Here is a 13,546-nt window from a genome sequence, read left to right on the forward strand (position 1 = left end):
TATTATGCCTGCACCGCTTCCTGTCTTATTTGAGGATCCATCTACATAGAGTTCCCATGTAGTTGGTTTTTCCTCTTGGTCTCCTGCGTATTCTACGATGAAGTCGGTGAGGCACTGGGCTTTAATCGCCGTCCGAGTTTCATACCTCAAGTCGAACTCGGAGAGCTCTATTGCCCATTGAACCATTCTCCCTGCGACATCGGTTTTTTGGAGGATTTGCTTCATGGGTTGGTTCGTGCGGATTCTTACTGTATGAGCTTGAAAGTAGGGCCGTAGCCTTCGTGAGGCCACTACTAAGGAGTAGGCAAACTTCTCTAGTTTGTGGTATCTTAGCTCGGGTCCTTGTAGGACTTTTCTGATGAAATACACTAGATGCTGGCCGACCTCGTCTTCTCTTATCAGGGCTGACGCGACAGCCTTGTCTGCTACAGATAAATATAGGACGAGGTCTTCTCCAGCTACAGGTCGGGTCAGAATCGGAGGTTGGCTCAAGAATCTTTTGTACTCTTGGAATGCCTCCTCGCATTCAGGAGTCCATTCAAATTGACATCCCTTTCTCAATAAGGAGAACAGCGGAAGGGATTTTAATGCTGATCCTGCCAAGAATCTGGAGAGTGCTGCAAGTCGGCCGTTTAGCTGCTGGACCTCTCTTAAACAGGTCGGGCTTTTCATTTCCAGGATAGCTCTACATTTATCGGGATTGGCTTCAATCCCTCTTTGTGTCAGCATGAACCCTAGAAATTTTCCCGCCTCTACCGCAAAGGCACACTTTGCGGGATTTAACCTCATCCCGTGTAACCTTATGGTGTCGAAGACTCGCGAGAGGTCTAACAAGAGGTCGACTTCTTTCTTGGTTTTCACCAGCATGTCGTCGACGTATACTTCCATTAGGCTCCCAATGTGGGGGCAAACACTTTGTTCATCAGCCTTTGGTATGTGGCCCCTGCATTTTTTAATCCAAATGGCATGACCACATAGCAAAAATTTTCTCTGGGCGTGATGAAGGATGTCTTTTCCTGCTCCGGCTCATACATCGGGATTTGGTTATACCCCAAGTAGGCATCCATGAACGACAAGTATTGATACCCCGAGCTGGAGTCTACTAGGGTATCAATACTTGGTAGCGGATAAGGGTCCTTGGGACATGCCTTATTTAAGTCGGTATAGTCGACGCCACATTCTCCATTTGCCATTTTGTTTTTTGACTAGCACTACATTGGCTAGCCATGTTGGGTACTTGACTTCTCTGATGAAGCCGGCTTCTAGGAGCGCCTGTACTTGTTCTTCTACTACCAGGGCTCGTTCTGGGCCGAGCTTGCGTCTTCTTTGTTGTACAGGTCGGGACCCCGGGTAGACCGAGAGCTTGTGGGACATGAGCTCGGGGTCTATCCCAGGCATATCGGAGGCCTTCCAGGCAAAGAGGTCGGAGTTGTCTCTTAGGAGCTTAGTCAATCCTTGTTTTAGGGTTTCCCCTAGGTTGACTCCTATATGAGTATTTTTTCCTTCCTCTTTACCGACCTGTATCTCCTCGGTTTTTCCTTCCGGTTGTGGTCGCAGCTCTTCTCTAGCCCTTGCGCCACCGAACTCTATTGTGTGAATTTCTCTGCCTTTTTCTCTCAGCTTTAGGATTTCATTGTAGCATTTCCTTGCCAATTTCTGATCTCCCCTTACCGTTGCTATTCCCGCTGAGGTCGGGAATTTCATACAAAGGTGGGGAGTGGATACCACCGCTCCGAGTCGATTAAGGGTAGCTCTGCCGATTAAAGCATTATATGCTGACCCTACATCGATGACTATGAAGTCTATACTCAGAGTTTTGGATTTTTCCCCTTTTCCAAAGGTAGTGTGTAAGGGTAGAAATCCTAGTGATTTTATTGGCGTGTCGCCTAATCCGTATAAGGTGTCGGGGTAAGCTCTTAATTTTTTCCCATCCAACCCTAGTTTGTCAGAAGCGGGCTTAAAAAGGATGTCCGCTGAGCTTCCTTGGTCTACTAGGGTTCTGTGGAGATGGGCATTTGCTAGGATCATAGTTATTACCATTGGATCATCGTGTCCAGGGATTATTCCTTGCCCATCTTCTTTTGTGAATGAAATGGTAGGAAAGTCGGGTGATTCTCCTCCGACCTGGTAGACTCTCTTGAGATGCCTTTTACGAGAGGATTTTGTGAGTCCTCCTCCCGCGAACCCTCCTGAGATCATATGGATATGTCTCTCTAGAGTCTGCGGTGGTGGGTCTCTTCTATCCATATCGTCTCGCTTTCTCTTCCCATGACTGTCCGACCTTTCTAAGAGATATCTGTCAAGCCGACCTTCTCTAGCCAGCTTTTCTATCACATTTTTGAGGTTGTAACAGTCGTTTGTGGAGTGACCATATATTTTATGATACTCACAGTAGTCGCTGCGGCTCCCCCCTTTTTTATTTTTAATGGGTTTGGGAGGTGGCAGCCTTTCAGTATTGCAAATTTCTCTGTATACATCCACTATAGAAACCTTTAGAGGAGTATAAGAGTGATATTTCCTTGGACTATCGAGACCGAGTTCTTCCTTTTTCTTGGTTTCCCTCTCCCTTTCTTTTGTTGAGGGGAGGTGCCCAGGTCGCCAACTCAGATCTCTCAGCTTAGCATTTTCCTTCCATGTTGATGTACTTTTCAGCTCTTTCCTGCACATCACTTAAGGAGATGGGGTGTCTTTTGGATATGGACTGTGAGAATGGACCTTCTCTAAGCCCATTGACTAACCCCATTATGACTGCCTCGGTGGGCAAGTCTTGGATCTCTAAACATGCTTTGTTGAACCTTTCCATATAGGCTCGTAAGGATTCTCCGACCTCCTGCTTTATTCCCAGAAGGCTCGGCGCATGTTTCACTTTGTCTTTCTGGATAGAGAACCTCATCAAAAACTTTCTTGAGAGGTCTTCAAAACTGGTGACCGACCTCGGAGGGAGGCTGTCGAACCACTTCATCGCCGCTTTCGATAAGGTCGTCGGGAAAGCTTTGCGCGTAGCGTCGGAAGCATCAGCCAGGTACATACGACTTTTGAAATTGCTTAAGTGATGCTTCGGATCCGTGGTTCCGTCATAGAGGTCCATATCGGGGCTTTTGAAGTTCCTCGGAACTTTTGCCCTCATTATGTCCTCGCTGAAAGGATCCTCCCCTCGTAAGGGCGGTTCTTCTCGTTCGTCATGGGAGTTCCGACCTTTGAGGAAGGATTCTAACTTCAAGAGTTTCCTTTCTAACTCTTTTCGTCGTTCCATCTCCTCTTTTAGGTTCTTCTCAGTCTCCCTTTGTCGCTCCCACTCTTGTTCTAACTGTTCCAGGCGACTTTGGTGGACGTGGACTAATCCCATGAGTTCAGTTACATGGGATGGTCCATCTTTCTCCGATTCGCGCCCTTCTGAAGAATTCACATTCGGATTTTTGATTCCGGAGGTACCTTCTCTGTGCTGATCGTTGGTTCCCTGGTGAACGGTCAAGTCTACGTCATTGTTTCCGGTGTCCAGATTCTCTTGTTCAGAATCTGATTTTACATGACCCTCTTCGGGGGATCTGTCCGCCATCACTGGTTGATCTCTCGGGTTCCTCGGCAACGACGCCAATGTTCCGGGGCTTACCTAGAACCGGACGGTGGTTGGGCTTGTTTGTGAGGCCCACGCGTTAGAGGAGTGTGGTCTCCGACTTGGTTTACGTCTGGGAGCCGCCTCCGAGTTGTGTATGTGAAAGAATGGGGGGTGGTACCTGCAAAGACACTCCGATGCCTAAGTCAGCAAGGGTCTAAGCAATTTTAGAGAGTATTGGGACTTAGAGATACCTGAGGAATGTCAGTGTATTTATAGTGGTGAACCAATAACCACCGTTGAAGTAGTGCCACTTTTTTAGGATGTTAACCGTCCCTTTATCTTAGGGAGGTTAAGATATGGATACTGGAAGTGGTTAGAGAGATTTTAGGGGCAGTTACTCATCTGAATGAGTGCTTATCTGCCAGCTAACCCTCGTTCCCGACTTCTTTAGAACAAGTCGTGGTGAGCACCGACTTCATAAGACGAAGGTCGGTGCCGAGTGAGGCTCAATCCGTGGAATTAGGCCTTTTGTTTGGACCTGGGCCTTTACTGTTGGGCCAGGGTATGAACAATAAAAATTAAATAAAAGATATATTAATAATTAACGTGTCATATAAATATATTTTGAAAAGAGCTCATTAACAAAAAGACCATCCAATCTCACAAAATTAAATATTAAAAACCGAAAAAAATATTATTTTTGTTTGAAAACCTGGTGGTCATTCAAAAACGGAGCCGGAGTGGGTATATATTTGCTATACTAATAACATCTTTAAAAATACTCATAGCAAACGCAAAAGATTGGGTTTCGATTACCAAAATTTGCTATAACGTGAAATCACATTGATGCACAGATTAGCTTTTGTGCTCTAAACAATTGCTAATTATATAAGGTGCAAGTTATCTCGATCTCGTTTGATTGACAAAACATGATTACTTTTTCTTGGAAATCGTGTTCAGATTTTTAACGCAAATGCGGAGTATTCGTTCGAACCGTGCAGCTACTTGACCAGCTGTATATCAATTATGAACGAATTAAACACTAAACCACGATTAATGGTATAACTCAACCTATTATGATTCCACTAAGTTTCCAGCAAAACGTCACAAAGAATAACCAGTTTGAACAAAATTATTATACTTTAAGTTTGGCATCACAACATCCACCAATTATAAGTTTCAAGCATAACACACCCCCACAGAATTCGTGAAGCATGCACAAATTTAAGTAACAAAACCTAATCGGCATATATTTCAGTTTCATCACAATTTCACCAATATATTGCCTCTAATTATAAGTTCATAACAAATATTAACTAAAATCAAGCCACACAAATTTATCCTCAAAAACCTAATTCGCAGAAATTCTTCATTTCCACTAAACCAGTATTAAGTTCAAACATATAAGATAACATTACTTTTCCCCCAAATTAAAAACCCTAATATCGATAATACAATTCCAAAACATAGAAAAATTGTCTGTTTTCTCAGTACCTCCTCTGAGCACCACCGAATCCAGCGCCAGGGCGACCAAAGGGGATCTGCTGAACAGGAACGGGATCGACCTGAGTGATTCCAGGGATGTCAGACATACCTAGAGACTGAAGCATGTCAATGGTTTCCTTGTCGACCTCGATGTGTTGAGTGTCAATGGCGGACACATCAGGAACGAAGTCCATGCGACGCTCCCTCTCCTCTTCTTGAAGCTTGAGGGAGATGCCTCTGACGGGTCCCTTCTGGATCCGCTTCATGAGGTGAGTGGAGAAGCCTGCGATCTTGTTGCGGAGCCTCTTGGAAGGGATGAGGGCAACTTCTTCTAGAACCTTCTTGTTGGTGTGGAAGTCAAGAGTCATGCGAGAGTAGTACCTCTCGATCACTTGCCGTGAAGATTTCTTCACTGTCTTGGTTCTCACGCGCCCCATTCTCTCTCTGTTTTTTCTTTCTTCTTCTTCTTCTTCTTCTTCTTTTTCTTCTTCTCAACACGAGAGAGGAGAGTCGGGGGAGGCAGGGTATCATATGGGGAATTAGGGTTTTGCTAAGTTTGATCGTGATGGGCCGGGTTTAGTCCAACCCGGCTCAAATTACATTAGTTGAGCAAAATGGACCATTAATAATCTACATGGTTTAAGGAACAAAATAATCGTGACAAAAAAAAACTACATAGTTTGGATACAAAAACAAAATCTACATGGTTTGTGTCACCAAAAAGAACAAGAAAAAACATTCCTACCAAATAATAATAATAACAATAATAATAATAATAATAATAATAATATCTATACTAAATACCAAAAAAAAATCTATACTATATATATGAGAATATTCTATACTCCTATATATCTATGAAGTACGGACACTTCGCTGAGTTGTTGTGTACGCGTGTCAGACACATTTTGGATACGACATTAACTGACACTCGTTCGACACACATATCTGTTGTACAGTATCTTAATAAAAAACAAAAAATTTTTCTCCGGACACGCCTAAATACACCTAAATACTATCACGTGTCTGTGTATCCAGTCTTATTCTTAACATATATTCTTAAAATAAATTTAGATTTAATATATATCATTATTTATTAAAACAAAAAAAAATTTAAATACTTGATATAATTAAAATAAGACAAAAAATAATTAAAAATTTTTATTTATATTTTAATATCAATAAAATATCAAAATATCATTACGATATATCTAAAAAATACTTTATATTTTATATATATGCGTGTCCCCTATCATTTAAATTTTAAAATTCACGTATCAATGTATCTCATATCGTATATCTGTATCAATGTCTTTACATCATAGTCATATACATACTATATATAATGAGAATACGAAAATAATTATATGTAAAGATGGTCATTGGCCTGCCATGATGAAGTTACTTTGGCAACCACTTTTGTTTATTTTATTTTAATTTTATATTGTATATAATCATATAATCACATTCATCTTTTAAAATTATTATGTACATAATCAATAAAAATAATAATTACTTTTATAATGTAATAATGTTGTATAATTTAATATACGTATAAAATTAATTTATACTAACTATATATTAAAATTAAATTCAATTTATATTTATAACCAAACGTTTTTGAGATTAGGATATTCATTATGATATAATTTTTTGTTGTGTTTTAGTAAATTCTTTTACTTTGAAGGCTTTTGAAGGCTTTTTAACCCAGAGAACCAAACCGATAATTGGCTTGGTAAAACTACTAGAGTACTAGGTTATTAAAATTGAATTACTAATGGAACTAATTAAACATTTAAATAAAACTCATTTTCAACATGAGTATTTCAAGTATTTTTGGTATTAAATTTATTATTTTTAGATTTTAATAATTTATTAATTAATATATTTGTATTATACTTTAAATATTTGTTAAAAAATATTATATACCGATAAAAAAATATATTGTGATTAATTAAAGATATTTTTATTATTTTTTTAATTTTTAAATATTTAATAAAATTTAAAATTGATTATAAAAGTTGTGAATAATTATTAATTAAAAATATCATTCATTTAAATAAGAATAAGTACAAAATAAAAATTAAAATTGAATTAAGAAAATATTATATATATATATATATATATATATATATATATATATATAATTAGTTTAAAACATACATCTTGTCTTTTTCATTTATGTTTACGGTTCGATGCGAACTGCTTTGTTTTTAATAGATTTCAGCACCGTTGGCAGGTCTAATTGCAAAAACGGTGTTTATATCGGTCCAAACCGGCCAAATTTGTGAATCATCAATTTTTCGATTGGATTGGTGGGTCCAATCCAATCCTAATAACTATGTTTTATTTTTTTTTCTTTTAAAGAATTTTTTTATTTTAAAGATAACTTAGTTTTTTATGTATTCTTTGTAATAATATGGTGTATTTGAAATTAGTGTAATAATAGAATTTTCAAAGGAAAACAACTATTTGTGCTCATAAACGTTACAAATGCTAACAAAAATATCCATTAAAAAATGAAACTAACGTCGTATCGAGCAAAAATAGATTCCATATGATAAAAGTAGCCAAATTCTAATTTTTTTTGTTAACTTTTTTAATAAAATTTCGAAATTACCCCACCCTCTATCTTCAACCTCACCTCTATCTCCTCTCTTCTTTCCCAAATCCTCTGTTTCGATCTAAATTCTTCATAGCGCTTTGTTCGTTCCTCTAATTCCGATGTTGCTCCTAATCATAATGCTACCCCCATTGAATTAATTAAGTATGCTTTCCTTCTCTATTTCATTATTCATATTCATGTTCCCTTTCTTCTCACTCTTTTCCCTTTTTATAGGGTATTTTGCATTTTCAATCGTCATGGACATTAACAGATTCGTGAGATTTTGTCTCACATATATGCTACTTTTCTCTCTCTAAACTTCTTTTTATTATTTGGAATTAGCATTTGACTAACTTGATAAGTAAAGATTTTTTAACCATTTACTTAATAAATATAAAATAAATACATTAAAAGATTGAATTCGTATGTTTTCTATAAAAATTTCTTTTATTGGTAACCTTAAAGTCACATGTTTCTTTCTGAAATTGTATTGCATGCTTTATTCCTTGTGATTTTGTTTCTGTTTCTCTTCTTGTTTATATTATAACTAACTAACTATCTGCCATGATATGGTGGGATGTGAAAAGTTCAGGATTTCTTTTCTTTTAGTAGATAATGTGATGGGTTAAGTACGATTTCGGTTCTTAAAGTATAAATTGAAATTTTTTTTTGTTTTTAGTCTTTTTTCCATACAAAATCGTTCGTACGATTTAACTTAGTTTTAACATCGTCATTTTTACCAAAATTTTATTTTTTATTACTAAATTACCCCTAACCAAAAAAATTATAAATAAAAAAAAAAGAAAAGAAAGAACGAGAAGGAAAGTGGAGGGGAAAGGGAATCACGAGGGGGAGGAAAGAAGGAGGAGGGGAAGGGAAGAAGAAAGGAAAGAAAGGGGGACGACGCCGGCGAGGCTTGGAGCTTCCGTCGTCATTGGGAATCAGTCCCTCAACAAGCGTCACATTGTCTACCCAGTCCGCGTCAACCTCAACAAGCGTCATCCGCATCGCCACTGCTCAGTCCCTCAGCAAGCGTCGCATCGTCGCCGAAGTCACCCTCAACCGCAATCTCGCTTTCCTTGCTGTTGTCACCGCAACGACGACGTCTTTCGCCAGGTCTTCTCTATCACCACCACCGGCGATTTTCAATTTTTCTCGGGTTTCAATTTTGCTTCTGTTTCTGATTTTATTAATCAGATTGTTAATCACATATTTCTGATTTTGATTTTGTTAATCCACGAATTTTGATTATGATTACGATTTTGTTAATCACATTGTTTTCAATTTTGATTCTTTATTCTTCTACTTCTGTTACTTCTGCATCTGATTCTGCTTTTGTTTCTAATTTTGATGCATTTAATTTTGTTTCTGTTTCAAATTCAGCATCTAGTTCTTTGTTCTTTTAATTTTGATGCTTCTGTTACTTCTATTTCTATTTTCAATTTTGTTTCTGCTTTTGTTTCCAATTCCGCTTATGCTTCTGCTTCATTGTTGTTGCTGAAGAAGAAAAAAAAAGGAAGAGATGGCTTCATTATTTTTCTTTGAGAAAATTTCACTCCCCTCCTCTGCCAGATACTAACATAACACTCCCATCCACTCTCTTTATAAAATGTATATTCTCCTTCCTTATAACTTTTAAAAAACCTCCTCTTTAAACCATTTTAAATTTTTTGTTTTAACTAATGTTAACTTTATTCATTTTACAAGAAAAAATTAATTATTTTTTATAAAAATACTTTTAGTAAAATTTTTTTCATTAAATTTTGTTTACCAAAATATCTTTTAATAAATTATTTTTTATTAATTAAATTGTATTTTTACCAAAATATTTTTAAAAAAATTTAATAATTAAATTATTTTTTTCTAAGATACCCTTCAATAATTTTTTAATTATTAAATTACGATTTTATCAAAATTTTTGTTAACAATTTTTTTATATTTTATTATTAATTTTTTGATATCAATATATATTAATTGTTATACATATTAATAATGGTAAGATTTTTTATTTAATGTTAAAATAATATACATTAATATCAAAAAGAAGAATAGAAATTGGGTATTTTGGTGAAGAAGGAGAAGCGTATTTTGGTCCGAAAGATGATTTTAAAATTAAGTTAAATTATAGGGACGATTTTGTATGCAAACAAAGGTTGGAGACGAAAAAAATTTTCGACCTATATATTAAGAACCAAAATCATATTTAATCCTAAAGTGATTGAGTACAACTCCGTAAAGTATGCAGTTGCCATCAAGAATGTAACCATCAACGACAACTTCTTTTCCGGCCACTTTTTCAAAAGGCCAATGATGCCTAGTATTCTAACGGTTGGGGTTGAAGGTGAAGAATGAATGTAATTTAAAAATTTTATTAAAAAGTCAACAAAAATTTAGAATTTTAGTACTTTTATCGTATAGAACTCTTTTTTAATGGGTACAATGTTAATTTTCTTTTTTAATGTCGTATAGAACTCTTTAAATAGTAATTTTTTCATTTTTAAAAGAGAGAGAATTTACAAGATATAAAGAGTGAAGGAAGTTACTGGTTGCAAGCATAGAGAAGAGATAAAGACTTGTATAAATCAAAATGCATTTAGATGAATTTATAAGCAGAAATAAAAAGTAATGTAGTAGTTTGTCATGATTTATGGTATTTTTATGAATTGTTAGTTGTTATCTTTGAGTTAAACCCTAAAATGGTCTGTGAGATTAGCGTCGTACACTAAAATTGTTCTTGAGATTCCAATTGTACTAATTACGTTATTGAAATTGACAAAAGTGCACCATATTAGTCTCCGACCCATTTTTCATTAACGAAGTGATGACATGGCTTGATGATGTGGACTGTATGTGACACGTGTCACTCCATGATTTAGCCACGTGTAATGATATGATGATGTGGTGACTAGTGACTCGTAGCATGCTGATGTGGATGGTTGTGCCACATGTCACATGTTATTTGGCCAGGTATCCGTTTATGTCACGTGTCGCAATAGTATTCATCCACATATCGTCCATTATGTCATCATTCTAGATACACCAAATTAGTCCCTCACTTTGCATTAAGTGACTCATTTTAGTTCTTGAAATTGAATGTCGTGCACCAAACTAATCCTTTCACTAGTTTTTTCTCATTTTTTCTATAAATTCAAAATTCTCAATATTTTTTAATGCATTAATTTCAATTCTATTTTTTTCACATGTTAATCAAATAAAAGTGCTTTTATAAAATATTTTTTCTCTTGTGAATATCCTAACCGCCGACTTCGAGTTGACGTGAAGCCGTGAAGGCCATTCAAGCATCTTCATTACAATCACCGATCTCTTTTAGTGCGTTTATAAAATATTTTTTCTCTTGCGGATACCCCTAACTGCCATTTTGGAGTTGACATGAAGGCATTTCAAGCTTCCCTCATTACCATCTTCGACCTCTTTCGTCTAGACTGCAGAAGTCAGATATGGTAGTGAGGGTGCTTAAAGTGCCTTTAATCTAGCTCATTTACATATAACAAAAACGTGTATTTTATAAGAACAAAAAAAGATGTTTATTTTAATTATTGATTTCTTATTAAAAATACATATTTTTTGATAAAAAAATATGTCTAATCAATCATATCATTATTTTTTTATAATAACATACTTATATATTACAAAATTTACCAATATTAAATTATTAAAAAAAATTATATAATTAAAACTAAAATCTTAAAACTTTTTATGAAAGCACTTGTATTTAAACGATATATAAAAAAATAGAAATGAAATTAGTGCATCCTAGATATTGAAAATTTTAAATTTAAAAAAATGAGAAAAAATTGGTGAAGGGACTAGTTTGATGCACGACATTCAATTTTAGGGAATAAAATGAGTCACCTAATGTAAAGTGAGGGACTAATTTGGTGCATTTATAATGATGACATAATGGACGACACGTGAACGAATACTGTTGCGACACGTGGCACAAACGGACACATGGCCAAATAACATTGTGACATGTGGCACAACAATCGACATCATCATGTCACGTGTCACTGGTCACCACATCATCATATCATTACACGTGGCCAAATCATGGAGTGGCATGTGTCACTTATAGTCCACGTCATCAAATCATGTCATCACGTCATTAATGGAAAATGAGTCAGGGACTAATATGGTGCACTTTTCTCAATTTCAGGGACGTAATTAGTGCAATTGGAATCTCAGGGACAATTTTAGTGCATGACGTCATTCTCAGGGACCATTTTGCGGTTTAACTTTGTTATCTTTACAATGGTTTATCATGTAATAATTGCTATCATTAATGTTAAAAATATAATCATTCATGTTATCTCCTTCTATTAGCTTAAATTTTTGGGATAAGTGATTTCATGACATAATATCGCTCTACGTTGGGGTTCAATTCTTGATAAACTCCAAAAGCAAAAAAATATCATAAAACAAGTAAAAAAAGAAAAAAATACCTATGTAAAAATTAAGTAAACTCAACAGAAACTCTTGCTTAGAAAAAAAGTGATATCATAAAATGGACGGATCCAGAAAATTATTATGGGGCCAATGACATATATAATATTAAAAAATTATGCAAAAAATTATATAATGTAAGATGTATTACAAAAATATACCAATAGAGAATATATTTTAAAGTGCAAAAAATATGTGTATACTTTTTACTAATAAAATAGTCGATTCTTGGCATTATAAAAATTCATCCGTAATAGAATCTGTGTCAAATTTTTCAGCAATTTTTTTTAAATATAATTAAAAGATAATTAATAAGAAATTCATCTTTTGTTTTATTTCTGAGTCATTTTTCACAATATTCATAGCTAAAAAAGATCTTTCAGTTGTAGTAGTTGAAATAGAGAAAATTAATACCAAATGAATAAAAAAAGACGATCACAAGAAAAAAAAGAATATACTTTGTGGGATTTAAAAAAATTTATTTAATTAAAAATATTAGTAATAATATATTTTTCATATTTTTTAATTTGTTACTTATTTTTTAGATATTAGAAATCATTAATATTTTGGTTGGACTAAACTATTATTTATAGGATAAAGTATACTTTTTGTTCCTAAAGTTTGACAAAAGTTTCAAAAATACCCCTAAGTTTTATTTTGTTTTAATTTTGTCTCAAAAATTTTCAATTTGCATCAAATATATCTTCGACGGCTAAATTTTTAAAAAATTTAAAACTAATCTAAATTGAACTCATTTTCTTATTGCGATGATTTTTTTTAATAAAATATTTTCTTGTAGTTATATCGAATAGCAATAGTGTAAAATTATTTGTTTAATTTTTTTTTGTGACAGTTATTTGTTTAATTAATACAAAGAAATTAAACTCTAAGTAATTTAAACAAAAAAAAATCTAGTTCTTGGCCTAACCATATTGAATTGAATTGAGAGAAATGAAAATAAACAAATAAAGAACATGACATAAACTATTTTTCCACAAAAATGGTACTTTTAAAAGAAGAGTTTAATCTTTGATATATTCATAAAATAAACATTTTTACATAATTATCTAATTAAATTTATATTTTTGGGTAATTTTTTAAGTAATAATTTAAAAATTAATTATTTTTATTAATATTTTACACGCAAGTGATAATTTGTATATAACTCTTTTATATTAATAGTACATAAAAATTAAATTTTTAAAAGAAATCATAAATAAAGGTGGAAATAAACTAAGCCACTTGTGAGGAGTCTATAACTTAATAGGTATCGTATTTAGTATAGTTTATTAGTAACTAGACTGCTTAGGCTGTTTAAACAAAAATATTTAGAAAAAAATAAAAAATCAACTCAAAATATTCTAAATTTATTTTATTCTGCGTTAAAGCTTTTTTATATTCTTCAATAATTATTACTAGTATAATTGGATAATTTT

The 13,546-nt window shown here is 34.2% G+C and overlaps 1 protein-coding gene across 1 annotated transcript; it reads right to left on the minus strand.

Moving 5' to 3' along the window:
* Nucleotides 1–4,677: 4,677 nt before the first annotated feature.
* On the minus strand, nucleotides 4,678–5,568 carry LOC130940175 (40S ribosomal protein S17-4-like). The gene has a single exon (XM_057868239.1). The coding sequence runs from the start codon at nucleotides 5,476–5,478 to the stop codon at nucleotides 5,044–5,046; it is 435 nt and encodes a 144-aa protein (XP_057724222.1). The 5' UTR covers nucleotides 5,479–5,568; the 3' UTR covers nucleotides 4,678–5,043.
* Nucleotides 5,569–13,546: the final 7,978 nt, after the last annotated feature.

This window comes from Arachis stenosperma, chromosome 7 (genome assembly GCF_014773155.1).
Source record: "Arachis stenosperma cultivar V10309 chromosome 7, arast.V10309.gnm1.PFL2, whole genome shotgun sequence".
Lineage (NCBI taxonomy): Eukaryota > Viridiplantae > Streptophyta > Magnoliopsida > Fabales > Fabaceae > Arachis > Arachis stenosperma.

Excerpts from the sequence above, each read along its gene's own strand:
- LOC130940175 (XM_057868239.1), bottom strand. The coding sequence starts at position 5,478 with ATGGGGCGCGTGAGAACCAAGACAGTGAAGAAATCTTCACGGCAAGTG.